The 23,675-nt window shown below is 35.6% G+C and overlaps 1 protein-coding gene across 4 annotated transcripts; it reads left to right on the plus strand.

Moving 5' to 3' along the window:
- The first annotated feature begins 2,481 nt into the window (after positions 1-2,481).
- On the plus strand, positions 2,482-17,165 carry LOC106064267 (uncharacterized). Of its 4 annotated transcripts, XM_056034007.1 has the most exons (10): positions 2,525-2,640; positions 2,874-3,022; positions 6,619-6,776; positions 7,800-7,961; positions 8,977-9,063; positions 11,048-11,326; positions 12,168-12,518; positions 13,649-14,032; positions 14,888-15,046; positions 15,852-17,165. In XM_056034007.1, the coding sequence occupies exons 3-10, from the start codon at positions 6,722-6,724 to the stop codon at positions 16,460-16,462; spliced, it is 2,088 nt and encodes a 695-aa protein (XP_055889982.1). In that variant the 5' UTR covers positions 2,525-2,640; positions 2,874-3,022; positions 6,619-6,721; the 3' UTR covers positions 16,463-17,165. The 4 variants fall into 4 exon arrangements, with proteins under 4 accessions (XP_013078217.2, XP_055889984.1, XP_055889983.1 ...); XM_013222763.2 differs by lacking the exon at positions 2,874-3,022 and having other exon boundaries at positions 2,482-2,640; XM_056034009.1 differs by lacking the exons at positions 2,874-3,022; positions 12,168-12,518 and having other exon boundaries at positions 2,482-2,640.
- Positions 17,166-23,675: the final 6,510 nt, after the last annotated feature.

Below are 23,675 nucleotides of genomic sequence, written 5' to 3' on the forward strand. Positions count from 1 at the left end.
CCTTTATTATATTTCTCAAGTGTTTCTTGCAATTTTCACAGGTGACAGTGGCCTGCCATCCAGCCAACTGAAATAATAAATTGAATTATCAATTTTTTAAATCGTTGTAATAGACTGCCCAAATATTTAGACTGCCCTCATGTTTAGGGAATGAACAAATGTTCAAATCCTGTCTAATCTGAATCGTTTCTATCTACTCTTAGGATCATATTTTTATTCTACTCTGAATCCTATTTCGGTATTTCTAGTCTACTCTCTGAATCATATTTCTAATTCACTTTCCGAATCCTGCTCAAATCTGTCTCTGAATCTTGTTTCTAATCTACTCTCTAAATTACGTTTGACATTGACCTTCGGAATCGTATTTTTAATCTACTTCTCTAAGCCTAATGCTAATCCTATATCAAATCTCTGAATCATGTATCTACCCTCAGGGTCATGATACGCACGTCAACGAAAAACAAAATACACACTTTAAATTATAAGAAAAGAAATAACAGACAAAGAAAACAAATTAGTTCGACTTCTTCTCATGAACTCGTTGACTGCAGGTTTGAGATACTTCAGAGAATTACAAACAAATGAACATTTTCTAGAGTGGGTTTTAGTTTTGAGGAACTTAACGACAGAGACGGAGAGACGAACAGCACAAAGACAATAGAGTTGTTGTTTTTTTCTACCAGGCCCTTCAAAATGCGCTTATAAATTTGACTTGGGACATTGGAACTAGTGACGTGTGAACTATCGTAAACATTGCGAATAACACACTCAAAGATCAACAGCATTACTTATCAACAATGAGTTAAAAATTAATTAGTTATTAATATGACTACTGCTATAAGTACAAAGAAAATATAAATACCAACATTTCTTAAATTCTATAATATGTAATGCATGCGGCTTCAGAACAAGAGAGATGATGGTCACTTACAAAGTTCGCGACCATCTCGACCACCGATGTACAATGGTTATGCTTGCCCTGGATGTGGCAAAATATGTAGGTCACAGCTGGGACTGCGTAGCCACGGGAAATACAGCATTCCTCATTAATCTTTGGACTCACTAGACAAGCCTTATTATTATAATTAATCCACAACTGTAAGATGAATTTTTATAAAGATAATACAGAATTATGATTATTATTATAGAAATAAATGTTCATTCCCTTTCACTGCCATGGTCTAGATTCGTTAAAAGAAAATAAAATTCATTGTAGTCTCCCTTTAACACTGTCCACTGAGAAATGTTCAGGTGATGTGGCAGGTCTGTACCTGTGCTGCCGTCTGACAGGTAACAAGAATCTTCAAGAATGTTTAGGGCCTCGAACGTGGTTGTCAGGTCAGTTGTCAATATCACCCCCTCCGTTGACATAACAACAGGGTGTATTGTTATTTTAAATAACTTTCACAGTCAGTTTATCACTAAGCTTAGATTTTCATATTTTGCTATTTTTTTCATTGTCCATTTTTTCTTATAAAGTATGACAGTGGGACCGCGATGACCATTGCATATTTTTGTGTCAATAAAAACTAAACCTTTTCGATTAGAATTCCCCTCTTGTTAGTTAAAGTAGGTCTACACCTGTATTGGTTGATTGAACATCCTCCAGTGGTGTAGTCACGGGGTGTATTTTATTCCAATTAGATCATGCATGAAGGCTAACTACTGACAGATTATTTTTGCAAATTGATTATGGCGACCTAGATAGGCAGCTCAATGGACTTACCCAAGTTTCCGCACCTTCGGTATTATACATTAATTTTGTCCTAGTTTTTAGTCAGAATAACTTGTTCCGGTGTTTTCATCACTATTATTTTACTAATATAACTTAAAAAGTAATAAGACATAAATACTAATATGACTAAAATTTTTATGTCCTAAATTATTATATGACATAAATATGACTTAATATTAATATGCTTTTAATACCCATATGACTTAAATAGTAATATGACTTAAATGTTAATAAGACTTAAATGATTTCCTCAAAGATAATTTATATTTTTTCTCTTTTTATTAATTATTTTAATTTGCATACTAGTATGGCTTATATACTTCTATGACTTGACGCTAATATGACTTGACGCTACTATGACTTGATGCTACTATGACTTGACGCTACTATGACTTGACAGTACTGTGACTTGACGCTACTATGACTTGACATACTATGACTTGACGCTACTATGACTTGACGCTAATATGACTTGACGCTAATATGACTTGACAGTACTATGACTTGACGCTACTATGACTTGACGCTACTATGACTTGACAGTACTATGACTTGACGCTACTATGACTTGACAATATTATGACTTGACGCTACTATGACTTGACGCTATTATGACTTGACGCTACTATGACTTGACGCTAATATGACTTGACAGTACTATCACTTGACGCTACTATACCTTAGATATTATGGAGTGAACCAAGAAGTAAAACAGATTTTCTATACGTATAACACAAATCACACTAAATCTTTTTTTGGTTTCTACAACAAGGAAACTCAATGTTCAAACTAGTCGCGCCTTTCCGTGTTCGATCTGTTCTGACTTTTTATAAATCTCTTCTTGGAATTGAGGTCATACATTTTTAGCGACATTGAATTGAGTTGTGTAGTTCAGCGCTTCTACGGTAGGTCTTGAATTATGTGTCATCTTAATTTATATAAGCCACAATGATAAGAACATAAAGATTACGGGATTGTTATTAATATGCTTATGTCAATTATGATTACAATTAAATAGGCTGCTATTTTTTTAGCTACGAATTTTGAATATACTTACTATTGTTTTGTTATAATAATGATAATAATAATAATAATAATAATAATAATAATAATAATAATAATGTTTATTGTCCGTAAGGAAATTTGTCTTCCAATTTGTGCATTACACCAGACAAAACATTATAACTATAAGAAACCAAAATGAACATTCACACCAGACTCACTCAATTAGCTCTATAGTTATTGAAGTACTGAGTCACCGTGAGGCATAAAGAATCACATAAAAATGTAAGTAACTAATTATTTTAGAGGCTCTGCAATATAATTATTGCCTGAAGTGAGAACACCACTACCTATACTATTGTACAACCAATGTCAATCTCCCCGCAGCCAATATGTCAAAAGGAACGACGAATATCCGATGCAGTTACGGATCAGTAACTTCGCAGCTTCTGCCAGTTGTATTATTTTCTCAGGGTTGTCTCTCGGAAAATTTCTCATGTTTGGATTCACAGTTTTTCTTGTTATTTTTAAAGATGAATAATAAGAGAAAAACAATCAAGAGCTCATACTGAAATAAAAGGAAGAGATAAATTGAAAACACTTGTAAGTCTAATTCTTTTGTAAAGTGGATTGCATTTTATTCATTCAGACACAGTTAAAGCAGGCTAGTATCAAAAGTGGCTAGTTAATGAATTGTATGTGTGGGCAGTGTATGTGTGAGTTTTGTATGTGTTGGCAATATATTTGTGGGTAATGTATTAAAGATAATGTGGGGGTAATGTATGTGTGGTAATGTATGTGTGTATATAATGTATGTATGTATATAATGTATACGTGGGTAATGTATATATGAGTAATGTATATGTGAGTAATGCGTGTATAGGTAATGTATGTATAATTAATCTTTTTATGTTAGTTCTTATCTTATAAGATACCAGGTTCACATCTCACTTTACCTTCACTTTAACCTATACCTTGGTCTGCTGGACCGTTCGGACACCACACAAGATCTGTCAAGCTTCTTTCTCCATTCTTCTCTGTTATTTGCCTCTGATATCCTATCTGCCTGGGTGGACCACTTTGGGGCCGATTTTGAGTTTGTGTTTCCACACAAACTGTCTTTGTAACCTTGTTGCTTATTGATTCATGTTTAGTTAGGTACAATAACTGTTTAAAATTTCAACTTGATTGGATAATACGTGAGAGAGAAGTAGCGGTTACAGTGTAAAGGGCATAAACCCAACAAATTTAGCCCTATCTGTGAAGACTAAAGTATTAGTTTTCCTTGTTGTTATCAGAAAAAAAAATTATTTATCAGTAATAATCTTTTTTTTTTAAATTGATATAAGTGTTGTTTATGTCAATGAATGAATGTGCGAAGTTTCAACATGATTCGAGAATAGGTGTGGGAGAAAAAACGTATTCACACTTTTTTATCAGACAGATAGACAGACAGACAGAGTGAGTTGATATAAGCTTTGTAAAAAAAGGCTTTTTGGACAAACTACACAATTGTAAAGGATCAATAGCTAATGTTTCCTGCTAACAAGTTACGCCCATGTAAAGTGTAGTCATTTAATTGATGAGTTGATCCAGTGGCAGTAATAAGCTCAAGTCAATTACCAACAAAGAAGTGTAAATTTAAAGAAATTCCCCTAGTAAAAGCAAACTACTACTTAAAGCGTTTCTATATCATTAACTGTGTGAAGGTTTGTGTGAGAAAAAAGTCTGTATGTGTCTGCACGAGAGCGAGAAAGAAAGACAACAGATTTTTATAAAGGAAACTCGAGGATGAATTAGATTTCCAGTGTTCTGTAAACTGACAACGTGACACCCACATTCCAGTGTTCAGTGGACTGACAACGTGACACCCACGTTCCAGTGTTCAGTGGACTGACAACGTGACACCCACGTTTCAGTGTTCAGTGGACTGACAACGTGACACCCACGTTTCAGTGTTCAGTGAACTGAAAACCTGACACCCACGTTTAGGTGTTCTGTGGACTGACAACGTGAAACCCACGTTCCATTGTTCTGTAGACTGACACGTAACACCCACGTTCTAGTGTTCTGTGGACTGACAACGTGACACCCACGTTCCACTGTTCTGTAGACTGACAACGTGACACCCACGTTCCAGTGTTCTGTGGACTGACAAGGTGACACCCACGTTCCAGTGTTCTGTTGACTGACAACGTGACACCCACGTTCCAGTGTTCTGTGGACTGACAACGTGACACCCACGTTCCACTGTTCTGTAAACTGACAATGTGACACCCACGTTCCAGTGTTCTGTGGACTGACAAGGTGACACCCACGTTCCACTGTTCTGTAGACTGACAACGTGACACCCACGTTCCAGTGTTCTGTGGACTGACAAGGTGACACCCACGTTCCAGTGTTCTGTGGACTAACAAGGTGACACCCACGTTCCAGTGTTCTGTGGACTGACAACGTAACACCCACGTTCCAGTGTTCTGTGGACTTACAAGGTGACACCAACGTTCCAGTGTTCTGTGGACTGACAACGTGACACCCACGTTCCAGTGTTCTGTGGACTGACAAGGTGACACCCACGTTCCAGTGTTCTGTGGACTGACAAGGTGACACCCACGTTCCAGTGTTCTGTGGAATGACAACGTGACACCCACGTTCCAGTGTTCTGTGGACTGACAACGTGACACCCACGTTCCAGTGTTCTGTGGACTGACAACATGACACCCACGTTCCAGTGTTCTGAGGACTGACAACGTGACACCCACGTTCCAGTGTTCTGTGGACTGACAACGTGACACCCACGTTCCAGTGTTCTGTGGACTGACAACGTGACACCCACGTTCCAGTGTTCTGTGGACTGACAACGTGACACCCACGTTCCAGTGTTCTGTGGACTGACAACGTGACACCCACGTTCCAGTGTTCTGTGGACTGACAAGGTGACACCCACGTTCCAGTGTTCTGTGGACTTACAATGTGACACCAACGTTCCAGTGTTCTGTGGACTGACAACGTGACACCCACGTTCCAGTGTTCTGTGGACTGACAAGGTGACACCCACGTTCCAGTGTTCTGTGGACTGACAAGGTGACACCCACGTTCCAGTGTTCTGTGGAATGACAACGTGACACCCACGTTCCAGTGTTCTGTGGACTGACAACGTGACACCCACGTTCCAGTGTTCTGAGGACTGACAACGTGACACCCACGTTCCAGTGTTCTGTGGACTGACAAGGTGACACCCACGTTCCAGTGTTCTATGGACTGACAACGTGACACCCACGTTCCAGTGTTCTGTGGACTGACAACGTGACACCCACGTTCCAGTGTTCTGTGGACTGACAACGTGACACCCACGTTCCAGTGATCTGTGGACTGACAACGTAACACCCACGTTCCAGTGTTCTGTGGACTGACAACGTAACACCCACGTTCTCCGTATGTTCAAACCTACATGATCTTCTTGTCAGTTATAAACGAAATAAGACACCTGATCTAACTCTAATGGCACGTCCGTAATCTTTTATACAATTTGACAAGACGATCATTTATCTGTGCATTCAAAAAGCTTCAAAATGTATTTGCAGTGAAACAAGATTTTTTATATAGTTAGTACAGGGCTGTCTTTCTTCACTTCAGGAAAGTTATAAGAAAAAAAAAACAACTTACTAATTAGTCATTTTCATTTAAACTTGAAGAAAGCCTAAGAAAATGTTTATATGTATGGTAACTACTGTATTTGGCGCTGTCATTATTGCATGGCGTAAATTTAATTATTATAATTCTGAGATATTAGCATAAAATATAACTTCCTGGCTTAAACCTGTTTGTTGTGTTCGGTGAATCCGCTATTTTCATTTATATTTACATTCTATTTCCTCAAGGACTGTCACTGAAAAGCATTAAAGATAACACCTAAAAAAAAAGTCTTGAATGTATAGACATCGAAGCATTCTATACAAATGAAATTCCTTGCAGTTGATCACAATGCATCAACTGTTCACAGTTTTTGTCATTGTAACTATGTCTTATGAACACCTGGGTAAGTTATCTATACATAAAGGGACGGCATTAAGGCAATGTAGACTATATATATGACTTAATGCTGAATGAATTTAGATTTTAAATTAGTAAAGTTTCCCTTTCAGACATCGCGATCTATAGGGTAGATGATGTCAAGGTCATTTGTTTCTCTGGCACACGGTTAAAAAAGAGTGTTATGAGGGTCAGCACAACGACCACTTGCATTTACTTTCACTAATGTCAAGTACCCATTGGAGTTGGGTGGACTCAGAGGCGTGCTGAAAATCCTGAAGTTATAAGCCCCAGACTTCACCAAATTTGAAACAGTGAAATAGAGTTGAGCCATAGGCTTTTGAAACTTTAGAACAAAAGCGAACCGGCCTAATTGAACAGTCTTTTCTGTCTGGCAGAGGGACTTACAAGTGTCTATGTTGACGCTGTCATTTCCAGTGAAATGGTCACTTTGGACTCGCGGACAAGAGACGAGGCCGAAGGTCGTGTACACCCGGAGCCGCTGCCATTTTCTTTTTTTTTTTTACTTGGCTAATCGTGCGAGACACGTCAGTCTTCACCAGGATAAGAACCCGACAACTCGACTTGGAAGCCAAGCGCTTTACCATTCGGCCACCTGGCTTCTCTAATAAAGATAAATTCAAATGTACATTTTAAATAGAATCTAGATTGTAAGAATAAAAAGAGCAATAAAACACGACAATGTAAAGAAAAGAGTTTCGGCTCTACTGTCTGACACCAGACACACACACACACACATTTAGCGTACTGCCTGGTCGTGCAGTATGCGCGCTGGATTGTGGTTCTCGATGGTCCCGGGTTCATAGCCTACCCGCTGCCATCCCCCATCGTCTTGCACGTGGCTCAGGCTAGGAAATAAATTATCTTCAACTCTGAAGGAACATCCGAAGAATGTAAAACATTTTACAAAATATTTTACAAGCACGCAGGAATATTGCGTTTAGCATATTGTATAATTTTGTGAGATAATCTGAATGACAAACATTTCGTTCTCTGTTTCCCCACAAAGCCCTGATGGTTTGTCCTGAAGACAAGTATCTAGTGAATGGAACATCTAGTTGCTTTTGTAATGGGACAAATCCACGCTGGGAAAAGGAAGGCGATCACTATGTGAATCAAATCAAACATTCCAATAGCAGTGTGGAGATTGTACTTGTTTGTAATAGCAACGGTATAACACTATCTATCTATCTATCTATCTATCTATCTATCTATCTATCTATCTATCTATCTATCTATCTATCTATCTGTCTATCTATCTATCTATCTATCTATCTATCTATCTATCTGTCTATCTATCTATCTATCTATCTATCTATCTATCTATCTATCTATCTATCTATCTATCTATCTATCTGTCTGTCTATCTCTCTATCTATCTATCTATCTATCTATCTATCTATCTATCTATCTATCTATCTATCTATCTGTCTGTCTGTCTGTCTATCTATCTATCTATCTATCTATCTATCTATCTATCTATCTATCTATCTATCTATCTATCTATCTATCTGTCTATCTATCTATCTATCTATCTATCTATCTATCTATCTATCTATCTATCTGTCTATCTATCTATCTATCTGTCTATCTATCTATCTATCTGTCTGTCTATCTATCTATCTATCTATCTATCTATCTATCTATCTATCTATCTATCTATCTATCTATCTATCTATCTATCTATCAATCAACTATCTCTATCTATCTATCTATATATATATATATATATATATATATATATATATATATATATATATATATATATATATATATATATATATATATATTTATCTGTCTATCTACATATTTATCTGTCTATCTACATATTTATCTATCTATCTATCTATCTATCTATCTATCTATCTATATTTCTTTCTCTGTCTATCTACATATTTATCTACATATCTATCTATCTATCTATCTATCTATCTACATATCTATCTATCTATCTATCTGTCAAAACTTCCATCGTTCTAGTTCTTCAAACAAACATTCTTTTGACCTGCTTCTCTTTCTACTTAATACTAACCAATGGTGACTGTAGCTGTCGTTAATCTTATTTCATTAATCTTTGTTTTCCCAAATTACAATGTATAATTAATTATCCGCTAATTTCATTGACTTACATTTGAATATGTATAAGAAAATGACCATAAATGCCAATTTTGTTTTTATCCTTAAAGATTCTGACCTCACATTTACATGTTGCGTGAATGATTCAGAGACTGGACTAGACGTCTGTAATGAGACATTCACATCACTATTTGCATGTAAGTAGACACACTTTGGAAAGACTTAACACTAAAGTATAGATGTAGGTCAGCTAGTGCTTGAAGTCTAGAAATCATGAAAACATTAAACACATACTACATATCAAACAATAATGCATATTCTAATTAAATTCAATAATTAATTTAAAAAAACAACTTAATATAAAGCTTGAAAATTATTGGCTGAACAGAATTATTAATAGACTTTGAAAACACTCTCGACTCCTCTATAAATAGACTTTCGATCCGAAACTTCTAGTAGTAGAAATGGAATAGATTTTTTTTCTAATTACATGTTTACTATTCTGTGTAAAATTGTACATGTTGTAACTCTCTTGTAACCTTGCCGCGTAGACCAAGTGACACTACTCTCTGAAAGTGAAAGCAGTTGGTTTCAAATTAAAATATAAATAAAAATAAACCTTACAATCTCTTTTATTTGTTTAGCCACGTCACGATTTTTCATTTTTCTTTGTACATTTGTTTTTCTAAAAGGATTTTTTTTTACAAATTCATCGCTAAAGTTTGACTAGAAATAGAAATATATTTGTACGCTTGTTGTCGCTAAATACCAAGTCATCTGTAGTACAATCTGTACACATATTGTCGCTAAATTCTAAATAGAAATACCAAGACATCTGTCCACATATTATCACGTAATTTTGAATAGAAATACCAAGACATCTGTATACATATTGTCGCTGAATTTTGAATAGAAATACCAAGACATGTGTACACATATTGTCTCTAAAGTTTGACAACACAGATATTTTTACACACATTGTTCCCAGTTGGCCCGTTGGATGTCAATGTGTCAGTATTATCTAGCAGCTCAATCCTCCACTCATGCTCAGTTTCAGAAGGTGCAATAGTAGTGTCATGTGAACCCGTTCACGTTCGGCCACATCCGGCCAGAGTCAGACTCCATATTGACCCTCTCTGGTCAGTCGAAACGTGCGAAACTCCACCTGGACATTATGTCCGTCACAGGCCGGACAGGTCAACGTCACGTGCACAGCCTTCAACGCAATGGAGGAGTCTCTTGAAGTTACTAAGACTGTTTCTTTTTCTTTTCACGGTAGATTTTCTTTTGTTGTTTTTTTCGCAGCTGATTTTCCATTTAAAACACCCCTCTTCTACCCCTCCCACTCAAAGGAAACTGTCAATGATAGGCTTTTAGAATACCTCCATTTAATCTACCTCATACAGAGCTAAAGCCACCCATATCTCAACACTCTGCATAGTGGTGCAGTACAGCGTATTGCAATAGAGGCTACTTTTCAAAAGCATCATAGCTGAATTTGTGAAAAAAGAGCAGAGAAAAAATGACTACATTGGCATCATACAATAAACGCAATCATGGCTTAATAAATAACCTCTATTACCATCTGGTAAAAATGCGAACCAGTCAAAACATCTTAGTGTCTCAGAGCATTCGCTACCAGGTAGATTGCACACGAAATAATTGGAAATCTAAGGAACCAATGATTTGATGGAGTGAAAATAAACTAAAGGTAAAAACTCAATCGCTTCCATTGCCTCGAATGTAACAAATGTTTTTATTCTTGATCTTATAAAAAGACTAAAAACAAATTGATCGTACATGAACGTTAGTCAAATGTAAAGGGGTGAAATGTCACTCATATGAAAATGACGAAAGGGCGAACTAATACTAGGAATTTATAATGCGTTCAGTTGTAAAGATGTTCTTGTGACTTACGCTTAATCAGCTCACATGCTGATGAAGATGTTTTGTTATGATTAAATCGCTTGAGTAAAAAAGAGCCCATTTTATAAGGGTACGACACTACTCACTTCTGATGTATGCAGCTTACGGAAAATATGTGCGAGAAAATTATCTCTAAATGTAGTAGACAATTTAGTGACCCAAATGAACAACAACTTCGATTAACCGAAGGACCATTGAAGTTGATTCATATGTGATTCTTTGTGTTTGATGACCTCCCCTTGACTCCATGAACAGATCCAGTGCTAACAGTCAACAATAAGCAGTACTACAACGGGTCCGTGGTGTCACTCTCATCTACTAGCCACCATAATCTGTCCTGTGCGATAGAAGAGGAATTCCTGTCCATTGACGAAGTCCTCTTGTCCTGCGAAGGTGTGTTAGAGAATAGACCAGTAAGAAGCAGAGACAATGTAACACTTGCGACTATTGGCTGCTCCACCGTCTGCTCGTGCCGGGCCAAGCAAGGAACCGGATGTTACCAATTAGCTTCATCCGTAACATTCAGTGTAACAAGTAGGTGCCTACATTTTGTTTTACATAATGACAGGAATAAAAGAAGAAGAATGAAGTGACAGAAGTCTTGGTAAACCTCCCTAACAAAACGTGACAAGAAATTATAGTGACACAAGAAGCCTTGCAACTCCACTTCTTGTTCTCATAACTAAAATTATTATTACAACTATCATTATTATTTAGTTTTTTTCCAAATCGTAGCATCAAAGTTCCATATCACAGTTTTCCTCAGGATTCAGATTTGAATAATTAATGAAATACAATTATTAGCTGGTTTATTTCTAGTATGCATAAGGATTCTTTTTTTTAATGACAAAAGGTTATTAATATTCAAAAAAGATTCACGAACTTTCGAAAGATTTCACATCCCTTCTATCACTCTTGCTTTACCATCCAAGACTTTTAATTACACTATGTACAAAAAAAAATCTCATATAACAATGGAAGTATGTAGATTTTATGTTTTGTCTCTTCTTATGATAACAGAATGGCATAAAATTCTAATTTTTTCCATTTTTTTTTTATCGCGAGACAAGTCTGCATTAAAGAAAGGGGGATGTTGGTTTATGGGTAAAGTGGGGGGGGGGGTCACAATCATTATAAATTATCTTATTTTAACTTATCTTATTTAGACTACCTTTATTACATCTTGTGACTTGTGATAAGTTTCAGTTGTAGAAATGAAAGTCTTGAGAAATGTTTACGTTCCAACAAATATTCCGTCACGTAAATAAACAAAACTGTCAATCAGATAAACTTGTATGGCGCTGTTCACTTAGGTAAGGTTCTAATTGTATGTCTCCATGCCTCAAATACTCTTGAAGTACTCTTCTCCTTGCAGCACCTCTACGGATGTCAAACCCAAACCTAACAACAACATTCTACATGACACTCAACTCAATGTTTTATCACACGCTACAAGTCACTGGATGTCCACAGCCAAGCCATTTAAGTGTCGTGACCAACGGTCATCCAGTAGACCCAATGAGACACAATATATCTTGTTATTTGAAAGTCTCGTCCGGCGATCTTGCTTTGTGCAACGACCCGAGGTTTGCAGAGATAACAGAAGCGACTATTGAGCTGAGCATAGGTCCACTGACCGACGACTATTTCACTAATTATACATTAGTTTTGAGCAACGAGTCAAATACAAGTTTGAAATATGATTTCTCTCTAGCGAGAACAAAAGGTTATTTTTTTTCCTCTTTATTCTCAACTCTAACTTTAAATTCGTACTTATCCTAGGTCTCGATCTAGAACTATATCATTATTAGAGTTCACATTGCTGTCTCTGTTTACTAGTTAGTACAAGAGGTTTAATTTTTTTTTCAACTCAATTTATTACATTTACAATCAAAATTCAATGAAGGCTAACCAAATAAAAACTTATGAAGAAGGGAGATGAATGAGACTTTTTTTTAATTAAGAAAAATACATACTATAGAGCATGTAATATTCAATTATTATTATAATAATAAAATAAGGAGAAAAAATTCTTTGTGCTACAAGTAGAAGTGCTAGAACAATTGATTTTACAAAGGCGGAGAAAGTTTAGAAAAATATGATAAACCTGTTCAAAGGCATTATATATAAATTCTCTATGTTTCAGGAGTAAACTGTATAACAAAACTGTATATACTATACATACTCTCCATACATCTCTATATTGCAAATATGTCTACGATAATATTCAGGAAGAGGAATAAGGAACTATAAAAAGTGATTAATCAAAAGTCGCAACTCCATCATTGGTTGCTTCTGATCGTAAGATGAAGTGGTGCAATAATATGTTTTATTACATAAAGAAATAACTGATGTTCTAAATAAGAACTGCAACTAATTGATCCTTTCGTAAAGAAGTAGCAACAAGAGTCAATACAATCTATTAGTCCTACATGGTAGCTGTCAGTGCAGGAGATTCCGTATCAGTAAATCAACACCTATTTCTAGTACATTCTTTTTTTGTTTTAATCACGTTACAAATTTAAAAAAAAAAAAAAAAAAAAAAAAATTATTATATTTTCAAAAACATACAATTTTCTAGCTTTCTGTCGTCTGAAGGCCATTTCCATTCTACAGAAGCATTTTCACCATTCTACATGCACTCCATTTTATATTAACATCATTTTACATTTACATCATTTTACATTCGCATCATTTTATATTTACATCATCTTACAATTACATCATCTTACATTTACATCATCTTACATTCACATCATCTTACATTCACATCATCTTACATTTATATCATCTTATTTTCACATCACGATGTATTCCAATCGCAACAGTTATCAATTTTTTATTTGTTCTCCACAGACACTGATGATGAAGTCATCCTGCCATTAGTCATTGGACTGTCAGTTTCCATTGGACTCGTCAGTATTGCTGTCTTTACGGCAGTTATTGTGCTAATCATCAGATCTAGCACTCGTAGAAAGCGGCGAGCTTCAGTCAGAGACCGCTACTCGCAAGACAGTGCCAACAGACAGATCAGAACGAAAGCTTATCGTCTCGCAGACACAAATTGTCAGGTCGGCATCAAAAGTACAGACCAAGAGAAAGACACAACATCATCTCGCTTACCAGGCAGTGGGAGAAGTTGGTCTTTGCCCGACTTGTACATGCCTGGAAATACCGTAACCAACAGGCAATACTCAAGACGTCAACAAATCAGACCCGGACATCATTCTGTTTCCTCGGGTAATTTTAAGTAACTGTTTAACTAGTGTGAACATGTAGGGGTGAGTTGATATAAGCTTTGTAGACAAGAGTCGATTGGTGATAGCGAGATTGTAATCTAAATATAAACAAGTCATGAAATGTGAATTAACTTTTCTAGCGTGAAATTGCTGATAAGGTAATGAGTTAATACTAATGAATGGAAACTGCATTTTAGTTCTAAAATAAAGGATGTATAATCATGGTGATTAATTGTAAGCTGATGCAGCTTTTAAGTTATATGTTTATTATACATAAATAAAATCGTACAATAGGAAAACTAACAAGATTTCAAAGAGAGTTTGTTTGATGAGAGTTTGTGTTATCACACAAACTCAGAGGCGGACTCCATCGAAGTTACCAATTGACCAATGGACCATGAATATATAAGCAATAGTCTTCTTTTGATCTTTTTAATTAATACAATTTTTAAAAAATCATTTGATGTTTTTTTCACATAAGAGCAAACAGGACAACACTTCGTCTTTTGATAAGACTTTTCTAACTCTTCTGGAATAGGCCTAAGTAGAGTAGAGATCCAACTGATCACCTACAAATAGAATGGAAACATCCCAGACAGTGTCGGTGGCACGCTGATGCAGCTTTTAAGTTCTATATTTATTATACATCAAAAAAAAATCGTACAATAGGAAAACTTTAAAATGTGTGACTTAAATTCAATACATTTACTGCCAGTGCCCACTAAAGCACCTAATTATGTCAATTATCTCTTGCTCTCTAAGCAGGGTTGTCACGCTTTTTGCCTAAAATATAAAATACATTCGTTCATAATTATATATACATTTATTATACACTATATTTATTGATTAATGACAGATCTGGCTGACTGCAACGATGACGCCATTATTTCAGCCCATCTCCCGCATCTTTTGTTTGATGTAACCATGGATACCACCCCTGAACTTCCTGTAAAGCTAGGTAAACTAAAATACGGGGCTAAAAGAGAATCCGTATACGACACGCCCCCAGATAGAGGTACGTTGTATACACTTATGCACACACAAACACAGACAAGAAAATGTAAATAGTTCTGCGTGTTACTACTTTGAATATATTGATCACTTTACTATTCATTAAACCTTTTCAAAGTTTGTTTTACATTCAGTTTAAGTAAAATATTCTTGCAGGAGGGAGCATAAGTAAAAGAACAAAAAAATTGCATTATTCTACAGCACTCATTAATAGTTTGGGAGGCGCGGTGGCTGAGTTGTAAAACGCTTGGCTTCCTAACCGTGGTCCCGGGTTTGAATCCTGGTGAAGACTGAGATTTTTTAATTTCGGGATCTTTAGGGCGCTTCTGATTCCACCCTAACCCCTAACCCTAACCTGACATTACTGAAGTTGGGGGGAGATAAAGGCGACTGGTTGTTGTGCTGGTCACACGACATTCTCGTGAACCGCGCCTACAGAAACAGATGACCTGTTCATCATCAGCCCTATAGATCGCATAGTCTGAAAGCAGAACTTTAGTTTTACTCAACATTATAAATATAAAAGTATTTAGTGTAAATGATACGAATCTATAACAAATCATGTTAGGAGTGGGAAGGGAGGGGTTTGATAAATATAAATGGGGTATACAAAAATTAATGTTGTCATGGCATTACGTGTTAATATCATTTTTACATTTAAAACTGAGTGTCCTCTGGACAATAGGACTTAAAAAGCCAAGCTTGTAAATTACAAAGACTTATTGACTGAGTTACTTAGTAGTTAAGTCTATGTCGTTTCATTCCATTTTGCTATTGTATTATATTTTTTTATGTCTTGATTAAATCAGATTTCAAGATCTCAGAAAATCTTAATGAGAAAATATCAGAGGTCAAAAATCGAAATGTTCAGAATAAACATTTCACTGAAGAGCGTCTTTCTGAACTTGTAGCTTGTCAAGTGCTGACCACAGATCCTGGCAATCAAATCGAGATACCATCAGAACATCCCACAGTTTGCACTCAGCTTCAGATACCATCACAACATCCCACAGTTTGCACTCAGCTTCAGATACCATCAGAACATCCCACAGTTTGCACTCAGCTTCAGATACCATTAGAACAGCCCACAGATCAATATGATAAACAATTAGAACAGGCCACATCTCTTAATAATCAATCTGAGATACCATCAGAACATCCCCTATCTCTTTGCGATCAACATGAGATATCATTAGAAAAGCTCACGTCTCTTCTTGAAATATTTCCTATAGAACAACATCCAGTAAGGCAGAATCAACAAGAGAAAAACATTTCCATGGAGCTGCCTATAATTCTTTCTAGTGAACCTTTGGAGGCACCCGACAATGTTAAACCTGGCACTAAAGTGTCTATCATAACTGACTACACAAATGAAGATTTAACTAACTCTGGTTATGAAAATATCGTCATTAATAAGTAGCAAACAGCACGAGTGATTCTAAATGTAAATTAGATTTAAAATGAGGAAAAGAAGTTCTAAGACTGACATGTACTTGTACATATAGACATTTTTTGTCCAGATTTTGTTGATTGACAATGAAGTAAAATATGCCTGTGTTCGGTATCGTATGTGAATGTTAGAGTTGTCTTGACAATGATTGAACTGGAGAATGAAATGTAGTTGAAGTATAGCAGTGTATTGACCTAACTATAGACTAATAGACATGTTTTTTTATGTAGAAACATATAACAACAAAACATTCTGTACTAATTGGATTAATACGACGATACTTATATATGTACAAATGATATTACTGCTAAAAATTGAGAACAGTTGGTGCGTGTGAGTGTACGAACGTTTCAATAGACTTTTATAATAAAATGTTCAGTCTCCAAATTAGTTTATTTCTGTGTCAAATGTAACTGATATTAGTTGATCCAAAGTGAAAAGCTGTTAAGATTTGTTTCCGTATCAATTTGTTTCCTGGTCGATTTTTTCATTACTTTTAAATTTACCAAACGTAAAGCACGTGAGGCCGTAGCAGTACGTTTGAAACGAACAAAACAAGACACACCTCCGGAATATGCTAATTATAACCAATGGTATCTATTTTTACAAAGGTTATATCGACTCACTCTATCTGGTAAAAAGTTAGTAAATGTTATTTCTCCCACACACAATGTCTAATCAATTTGAATTTGTACACATTTACTGTACATGACAAGATATAAATAATCAAAAAATAAATAATCAAGTAACCAATTATTTGGTGGTAATTGATTATTTATCTTGATATCGAAAATAGAGAACTGAGTCATACAGTACATAAATATACAGTTATAATTGTTGAGTTGTTCCGCTTGGATAAACTTTAAAGATTTGTTTCGTGCTGAAATTTGTAAAAATATTTCAGACCAAAAATGAACGGTACTGAAGCATTGTTCCACTTGATAAATTAAATCATGTTTTCCTAGGATAGGACATCACAACAAAACGTTAATCTGTCAGAAAAATTAACCAATTAATTAATGAACTTATTTCGATTTCTACTTATTAAGGGAAGTAAATCTTACAGAACTAATAGAAATAGCTATAAATGTACAGTTATTTCCCTTAATAAATAAGTAATTCTTTTCTTTAAGAGAGAGAAAGAGATAGAGGGAAAGAGAGAGAGAGAGTACTGGGCCTTGAGAGAAGAATCTCTAATGGATGTTGGCTAAGACTAAATTTGGGCTTAGAGTGGCTCACCATTGACCCAACCCCTAAACCGGTACGATCACCCAAGGCAATCCCTAAATAAAGGGCGCTTGTAGCCGCGGTATCCCTCAATTCAATATAAACCTTTTTCTAAAGGTATTTTCAATATTTTGCTTATCGTTTGTGTAAACCTCAGCAGACGACTTCGAAGGTTATCTCTTTATACCCATGAACACAGAAACGAGCACAGGCATGCACACACACGACAACTTTGTAAGTGACGTCACGGCTCTACATACAAAGACGTGCCATTAAGAAGTCCGAACTTGATCGCTGACTGGACCAGGACTTGCAGATCATCAAACCAATGACCCTCTCTGCACTCTAACAACAATGCCTGCATTATTTCTGTATTCCCTCACCCACACAAGCACGCACAATCAAAGGCTTAACATTGATATTGATTGAGACAAGGTGCACAGCTCTGTGCAATTTGGAAATTAAAAGCGACTGCTAGAAATGTTTAAATATCTAGTTCCCTCCTTCGTAATGGAAGATATGCTCATTTCTCTTTTTTATGAATTTGAAGATGGCTCTGGGATGAAAAACTCGCTGTAAATAGACGGGCCCAAAAGGTTGCAAAAGGTTCCCATTTACGATATAGTCGGATGTAGTTGGTATGCCTTAAAATCGCCTCTCCAAAATATTTTTTATGGGGAGCTGTTACAGAAAAGCGCTCTCGGGTGGGCGGTCGTGTCGCCCTTAAGGGCTCATTGAGGAGTGTGATATCGACATTCCCGGCTGGGAAAACTCTAGCTCTCGATCGCTCCTCGTGTCGTGAGGTCCAGAGTTTCGGAGTTTCAAGATATGAGTCAAGGAGATCAACCATCAGTAAAGTATGTAGATCTAAAAGCTGAGATATGAAGCAGTTATATCCGCAACCATTTAATAATAATAAAGTATAAACGACTATATAAATCAGGCTATTTAAATAAAATTATCATACAATACAAACTATACAATAGAGGCTAGTTAGACTACCAATAAGTTATCTATTAGGCTTAAACATAGACGTGATCAAAGAGGCAGATAATTACCTTCTATACGTCATGCATTGAGTCAAGCATATTAACCAATAACTTAAATGACTTAAATTCTGCCAAGTCACTGGTTTTCCTGGCTAGCTCAGCCAACCCATTCCATGCTCTAATAGCGCTAGGAAAGAAAGAGAACATGTAAGATTTTGTCCTAGCATACAGTGTGACTTTATCTTTTTTGTGTCTCTCAGAGTATTTTAAAATTACGTTGTATTTTTTGCGGCCACAGAAAGGGGAAAAGACGCTATTAGTTTTGTGTGGAATGTCTGTCCGTCTTTCCCGTTTAGATCTCGTAAACTAGAAAAGATATTGAAAATCTGACATAGTGATATTTTTTACCTTTCAAAGTTTCGATGCAGCAACTACTTTTTTCTTTTCTGAAAGTGAAAAATTTATTTTTTTTAAATCCATATTTGTAACACAAACGGTTTTAGATTTTTAAAAAATATTTTTTTTACAAATGTATTGTTAAGTTTAGTAAGTGCTGTTACTAACTGCTACATAAAAAATGGTTACTATTATTTCAAAGAGAAAAATCTTTTTATATGCATATAAGTGGATCATAATTTAAAACAATAATTAATAAGTAGTTTTTTTCACATTATCGCGTGAACCGCAGGGCAGTGATATCGCAGGTACATTTAAATAAGAATTTTATGTATATTTTTTTTTACGAAATATTTTATACGAGGCTTGGAATAAAGGATTGACCCTATACAAAACAATTAGATCAATAAGATAATCATTTTATGAAATTAGTTAGGCCAGGTTTACATCTAACTTCACGTTCACCTATCGCTTGGTCTGCTGCACGATTTGGGCACCACACAAGATCTGTCAACCTTCTTTCTCCATTCTTCTCTGTCATTAGTCTTTGATAGAATTGTATTCTGATATTCTTTCTGAAAATATTGAAACTTGCCTGGGTGGACCACTTCGGGGGCCAATTTTGAGTTTGCGTTTCCACACAAACTGTCTATTGTAACCTTGTTTAATTTGTAACTTATAGTTTAGAGTCGTACACATTATGGCCAGCTAGGCTTTCGATGATTCCCATGGGGTAGCCCCACCCTCCCTACTTTCGAATCTGACCCTGCCGTTAAGTCATTTTTTTGTGTCGTCTATCCTGTATTTTCTCGAAGATTTGTGATTTTACAAATAGTGTTATTCTAGGCAAATGTGAATAATTCACCTGGGATAGATCTGAGCTCTTCTACTTGGTATTGTTGCATATATTTACATCACAATTTGTTGATCGCCTTCCCAAAAGTTTTTTTCTGTTGCCACTTTTGGACTTATTTCTCAACTAGATCTAGATCTACAAGACTTCGACGTTGAACTCAATGGGATCATTGTCACTGCCCAAGCTTGAGATTCTTTCTCTGTTTAAAAAAACAGTTGATGTCCGGCTTAGCCTTATGTTTCGGTGTCATCAAGGTGGCAGCACATTGTAGGAGGGAGACTGTACTTCACTACTGTAATTTATCTATATGAGTCGCAGTCATTCTGGTGGATATCTATTTAAAATATTGTAAGGGGGCAATTCATCAAGGGACCAAGGTAAAAGATGAATGATTTTAATTTGCAGATGATAAAGAAGTAAGACGATCGTAATTAATTAATTATGATTTAAATAAAAACGTACTAAGTCTTGGAATGACATGGGAGCAGATGAAGAAAGCTGCTCAGAACCGAGTTTGCTAGAGAGGTGTGATTGCGGCCCTATGCTCCCCTGGGAGTACACAGGATTAAGTAAGTTAAGTAAATCTTGTATAGAATTAGGCTATTTCCTAAAAGTTTTAAATTATAAGCCTTTTTAGACTATAAAACCTTTTAGACCATAAAAGCTTTTAGCCTGTAAACCTTTTTAGACCATATAACCTTTAAGACCATAACTCTATTCATTGTCATAAAAACTCAAATGTTAGACTTCCATTATATATGTTCGAAATATACAGTTTAAATTTAGACTCACGCAATGTTTTTAAATTTAGCTTTTAAAAAGGCAGCACAGAAACCTCTCCAGATGCCGACTTTCTTTTTTACCAATGATCCAGACAATCTTGTTTGACGTCAGCTGGTAATTCCGCATGTATTCAAATTAAGTGGAACGCTTGTAAAACTATGTGCGGAACAAATGTCTTCTCTCTTCTGTGCTATATTCAACAAGTCCTGGCAAACGCACAGCATACCTACCATTCGGAAGACACCAGAGATAATACAAGTACTCAAAAAGAAGTTCAAAGCTTCTTACAAAGACCTACGTACCGTGAAGTGCTTGGAAAAATGAATCTGAAACATTTTTTGAAAGAAGTGGAAACACCAGTTTGCACACAAACCTTCAAGATGTATTGAAGATGCAAAACTATTCATGCTGGATAGTCTGTACCGTCATCTTGATACTCAGATACACTATGCTAGAGTTGTTTATAATCACTATGCTAGAGTTGTTTATAATCACTATGCTAGAGTTGTTTATAATCACTATGTTAGAGTTGTTTAGAATCACTATGTTAGAGTTGTTTAGAATCACTATGTTAAGAGTTGTTTAGAATCACTATGTTAGAGTTGTTTAGAATCACTATGTTAGAGTTGTTTAGAATCACTATGTTAGAGTTGTTTAGAATCACTATGCTAGAGTTGTTTATAATCACTATGCTAGAGTTGTTTAGAATCACTATGTTAGAGTTGTTTAGAATCACTATGTTAGAGTTGTTTAGAATCACTATGTTAGAGTTGTTTAGAATCACTATGTTAGAGTTGTTTAGAATCACTATGTTAGAGTTGTTTAGAATCACTATGTTAGAGTTGTTTAGAATCACTATGCTAGAGTTGTTTAGAATCACTATGTTAAAGTTGTTTAGAATCACTATGCTAGAGTTGTTTATAATCACTATGCTAGAGTTGTTTAGAATCACTATGTTAGAGTTGTTTAGAATCACTATGTTAGAGTTGTTTAGAATCACTATGTTAGAGTTGTTTAGAATCACTATGTTAGAGTTGTTTAGAATCACTATGTTAGAGTTGTTTAGAATCACTATGTTAGAGTTGTTTAGAATCACTATGTTAAAGTTGTTTAGAATCACTATGTTAGAGTTGTTTAGAATCACTATGTTAGAGTTGTTTAGAATCACTATGCTAGAGTTGTTTAGAATCACTATGTTAGAGTTGTTTAGAATCACTATGTTAGAGTTGTTTAGAATCACTATGCTAGAGTTGTTTAGAATCACTATGTTAAAGTTGTTTAGAATCACTATGTTAGAGTTGTTTAGAATCACTATGTTAGAGTTGTTTAGAATCACTATGCTAGAGTTGTTTAGAATCACTATGTTAGAGTTGTTTAGAATCACTATGTTAGAGTTGTTTAGAATCACTATGTTAGAGTTGTTTAGAATCACTATGCTAGAGTTGTTTAGAATCACTATGTTAGAGTTGTTTAGAATCACTATGTTAGAGTTGTTTAGAATCACTATGTTAGAGTTGTTTAGAATCACTATGTTAGAGTTGTTTAGAATCACTATGCTAGAGTTGTTTAGAATCACTATGTTAGAGTTGTTTAGAATCACTATGTTAAAGTTCTATCCGTTGACTTCTCCTCAGCTTTCAACACCATTCAACCACACCTCATGATACAAAAACTCTCGGACTTGAACGTTAGCAGACACATGCAAGCTTGGGCTCTAACTGGTCATTTCCGAACGTAAATGTTAAAATTCCTTTCATTTCACTTTTGCGCTTTTCTTAGAGTTAAATGTGGAATAGACCAAAAGATTGTACATTTCGGAAGTTTACAATGCAAGAAAACGCTTGGTCTCGTAGCTTACAGACCCACTAGCTGAGGAAGAGAGAAGGAAGGCGTGAACGTACATTTTGTTTGGAGGGGTAGGGGTAATGCCACTATTCAAAGTTTGAGAAACATTTGGGTAGGAGTAATGCCACTATTCAAAGTTTGAGAAACATTGTCTTAGGTCTGCTCCCTTCTTATTAGAAACGTTACCAACCTTGATATTGAAGGTTAGACAAAAATGTATATATCAGATATTTAAAAACTGTTTCAGCTATTGAATCTTATTTGGTGAGAGTTACTCCTCCTAAATATAAACATTACTTGTGGACTAAATACAAACAATGTTGTTGTGACCCTACGTCATCATATCCTGTTCAGTACTTTGGAGTCCATCTCTACCAAACTGTTGACTTGGTCTACTGCAGACATTCCAGCACTGAAACCAATCCGTTATGGAGGTATAAGATAAACACTCTCAAGGTACCAACCAGAAGCTCTTTTACAATTTCTCAGACCTTCTTCTTTCCCAAGATGTGATTGAGATAGCCCTGTCGCCTTCAGCAACGTAAAAAATCTTTCATTCTTTTTTTTATCTGGAATAATGGTATACGCTTCCAGATCCTTGACCTTTTGACCAGGTCCAATCTACAAGAGCCCGTCCCTTCCCCTCCTACCTGTTTGAGCATTGAAGTATTGGCATTGAGCAGCACCATTCATCCAGGGGCACGACACATAAAGAGTTTCAACTTAGGAATAATGTCTATAGACAACGTAGTTAAATCACAACTCTGTCGAATGCACAACAGTCCTTTACATTTGCCATTTTAAAATATTTTACCGTATTTTCAAGCGTAAATTTCTTCATGAGTTAAAAGTTTGGTACTTTCTTTCTTAAATAGTCTTCAAGATATAGCTATTAGCAAAAATGAAAATTGACAACAATATAGACTTATGGAAACCTAATCAGATAGAAAAAATCAAATTGACATAGTAATTTAGAAAACTGAAAAAAAAAATCAATTACTAATTAACTCTCTTAGCAACTACTTACGATAAAAATCTATTTATATTTAGTAAACAATATCCTATTCTATTTTCTTCAAATGTTCCA

This window comes from Biomphalaria glabrata, chromosome 6, assembly GCF_947242115.1.
Source record: "Biomphalaria glabrata chromosome 6, xgBioGlab47.1, whole genome shotgun sequence".
NCBI lineage: Eukaryota > Metazoa > Mollusca > Gastropoda > Planorbidae > Biomphalaria > Biomphalaria glabrata.

Coding starts and splice junctions, on each gene's coding strand:
- LOC106064267 (XM_013222763.2), top strand. CDS start 6,722: ATGCATCAACTGTTCACAGTTTTTGTCATTGTAACTATGTCTTATGAA. Junction 11,327..12,167: donor CGTAACATTCAGTGTAACAA/GTAGGTGCCTAC, acceptor TTCTCCTTGCAG/CACCTCTACGGATGTCAAAC. Junction 14,033..14,887: donor ACATCATTCTGTTTCCTCGG/GTAATTTTAAGT, acceptor GATTAATGACAG/ATCTGGCTGACTGCAACGAT.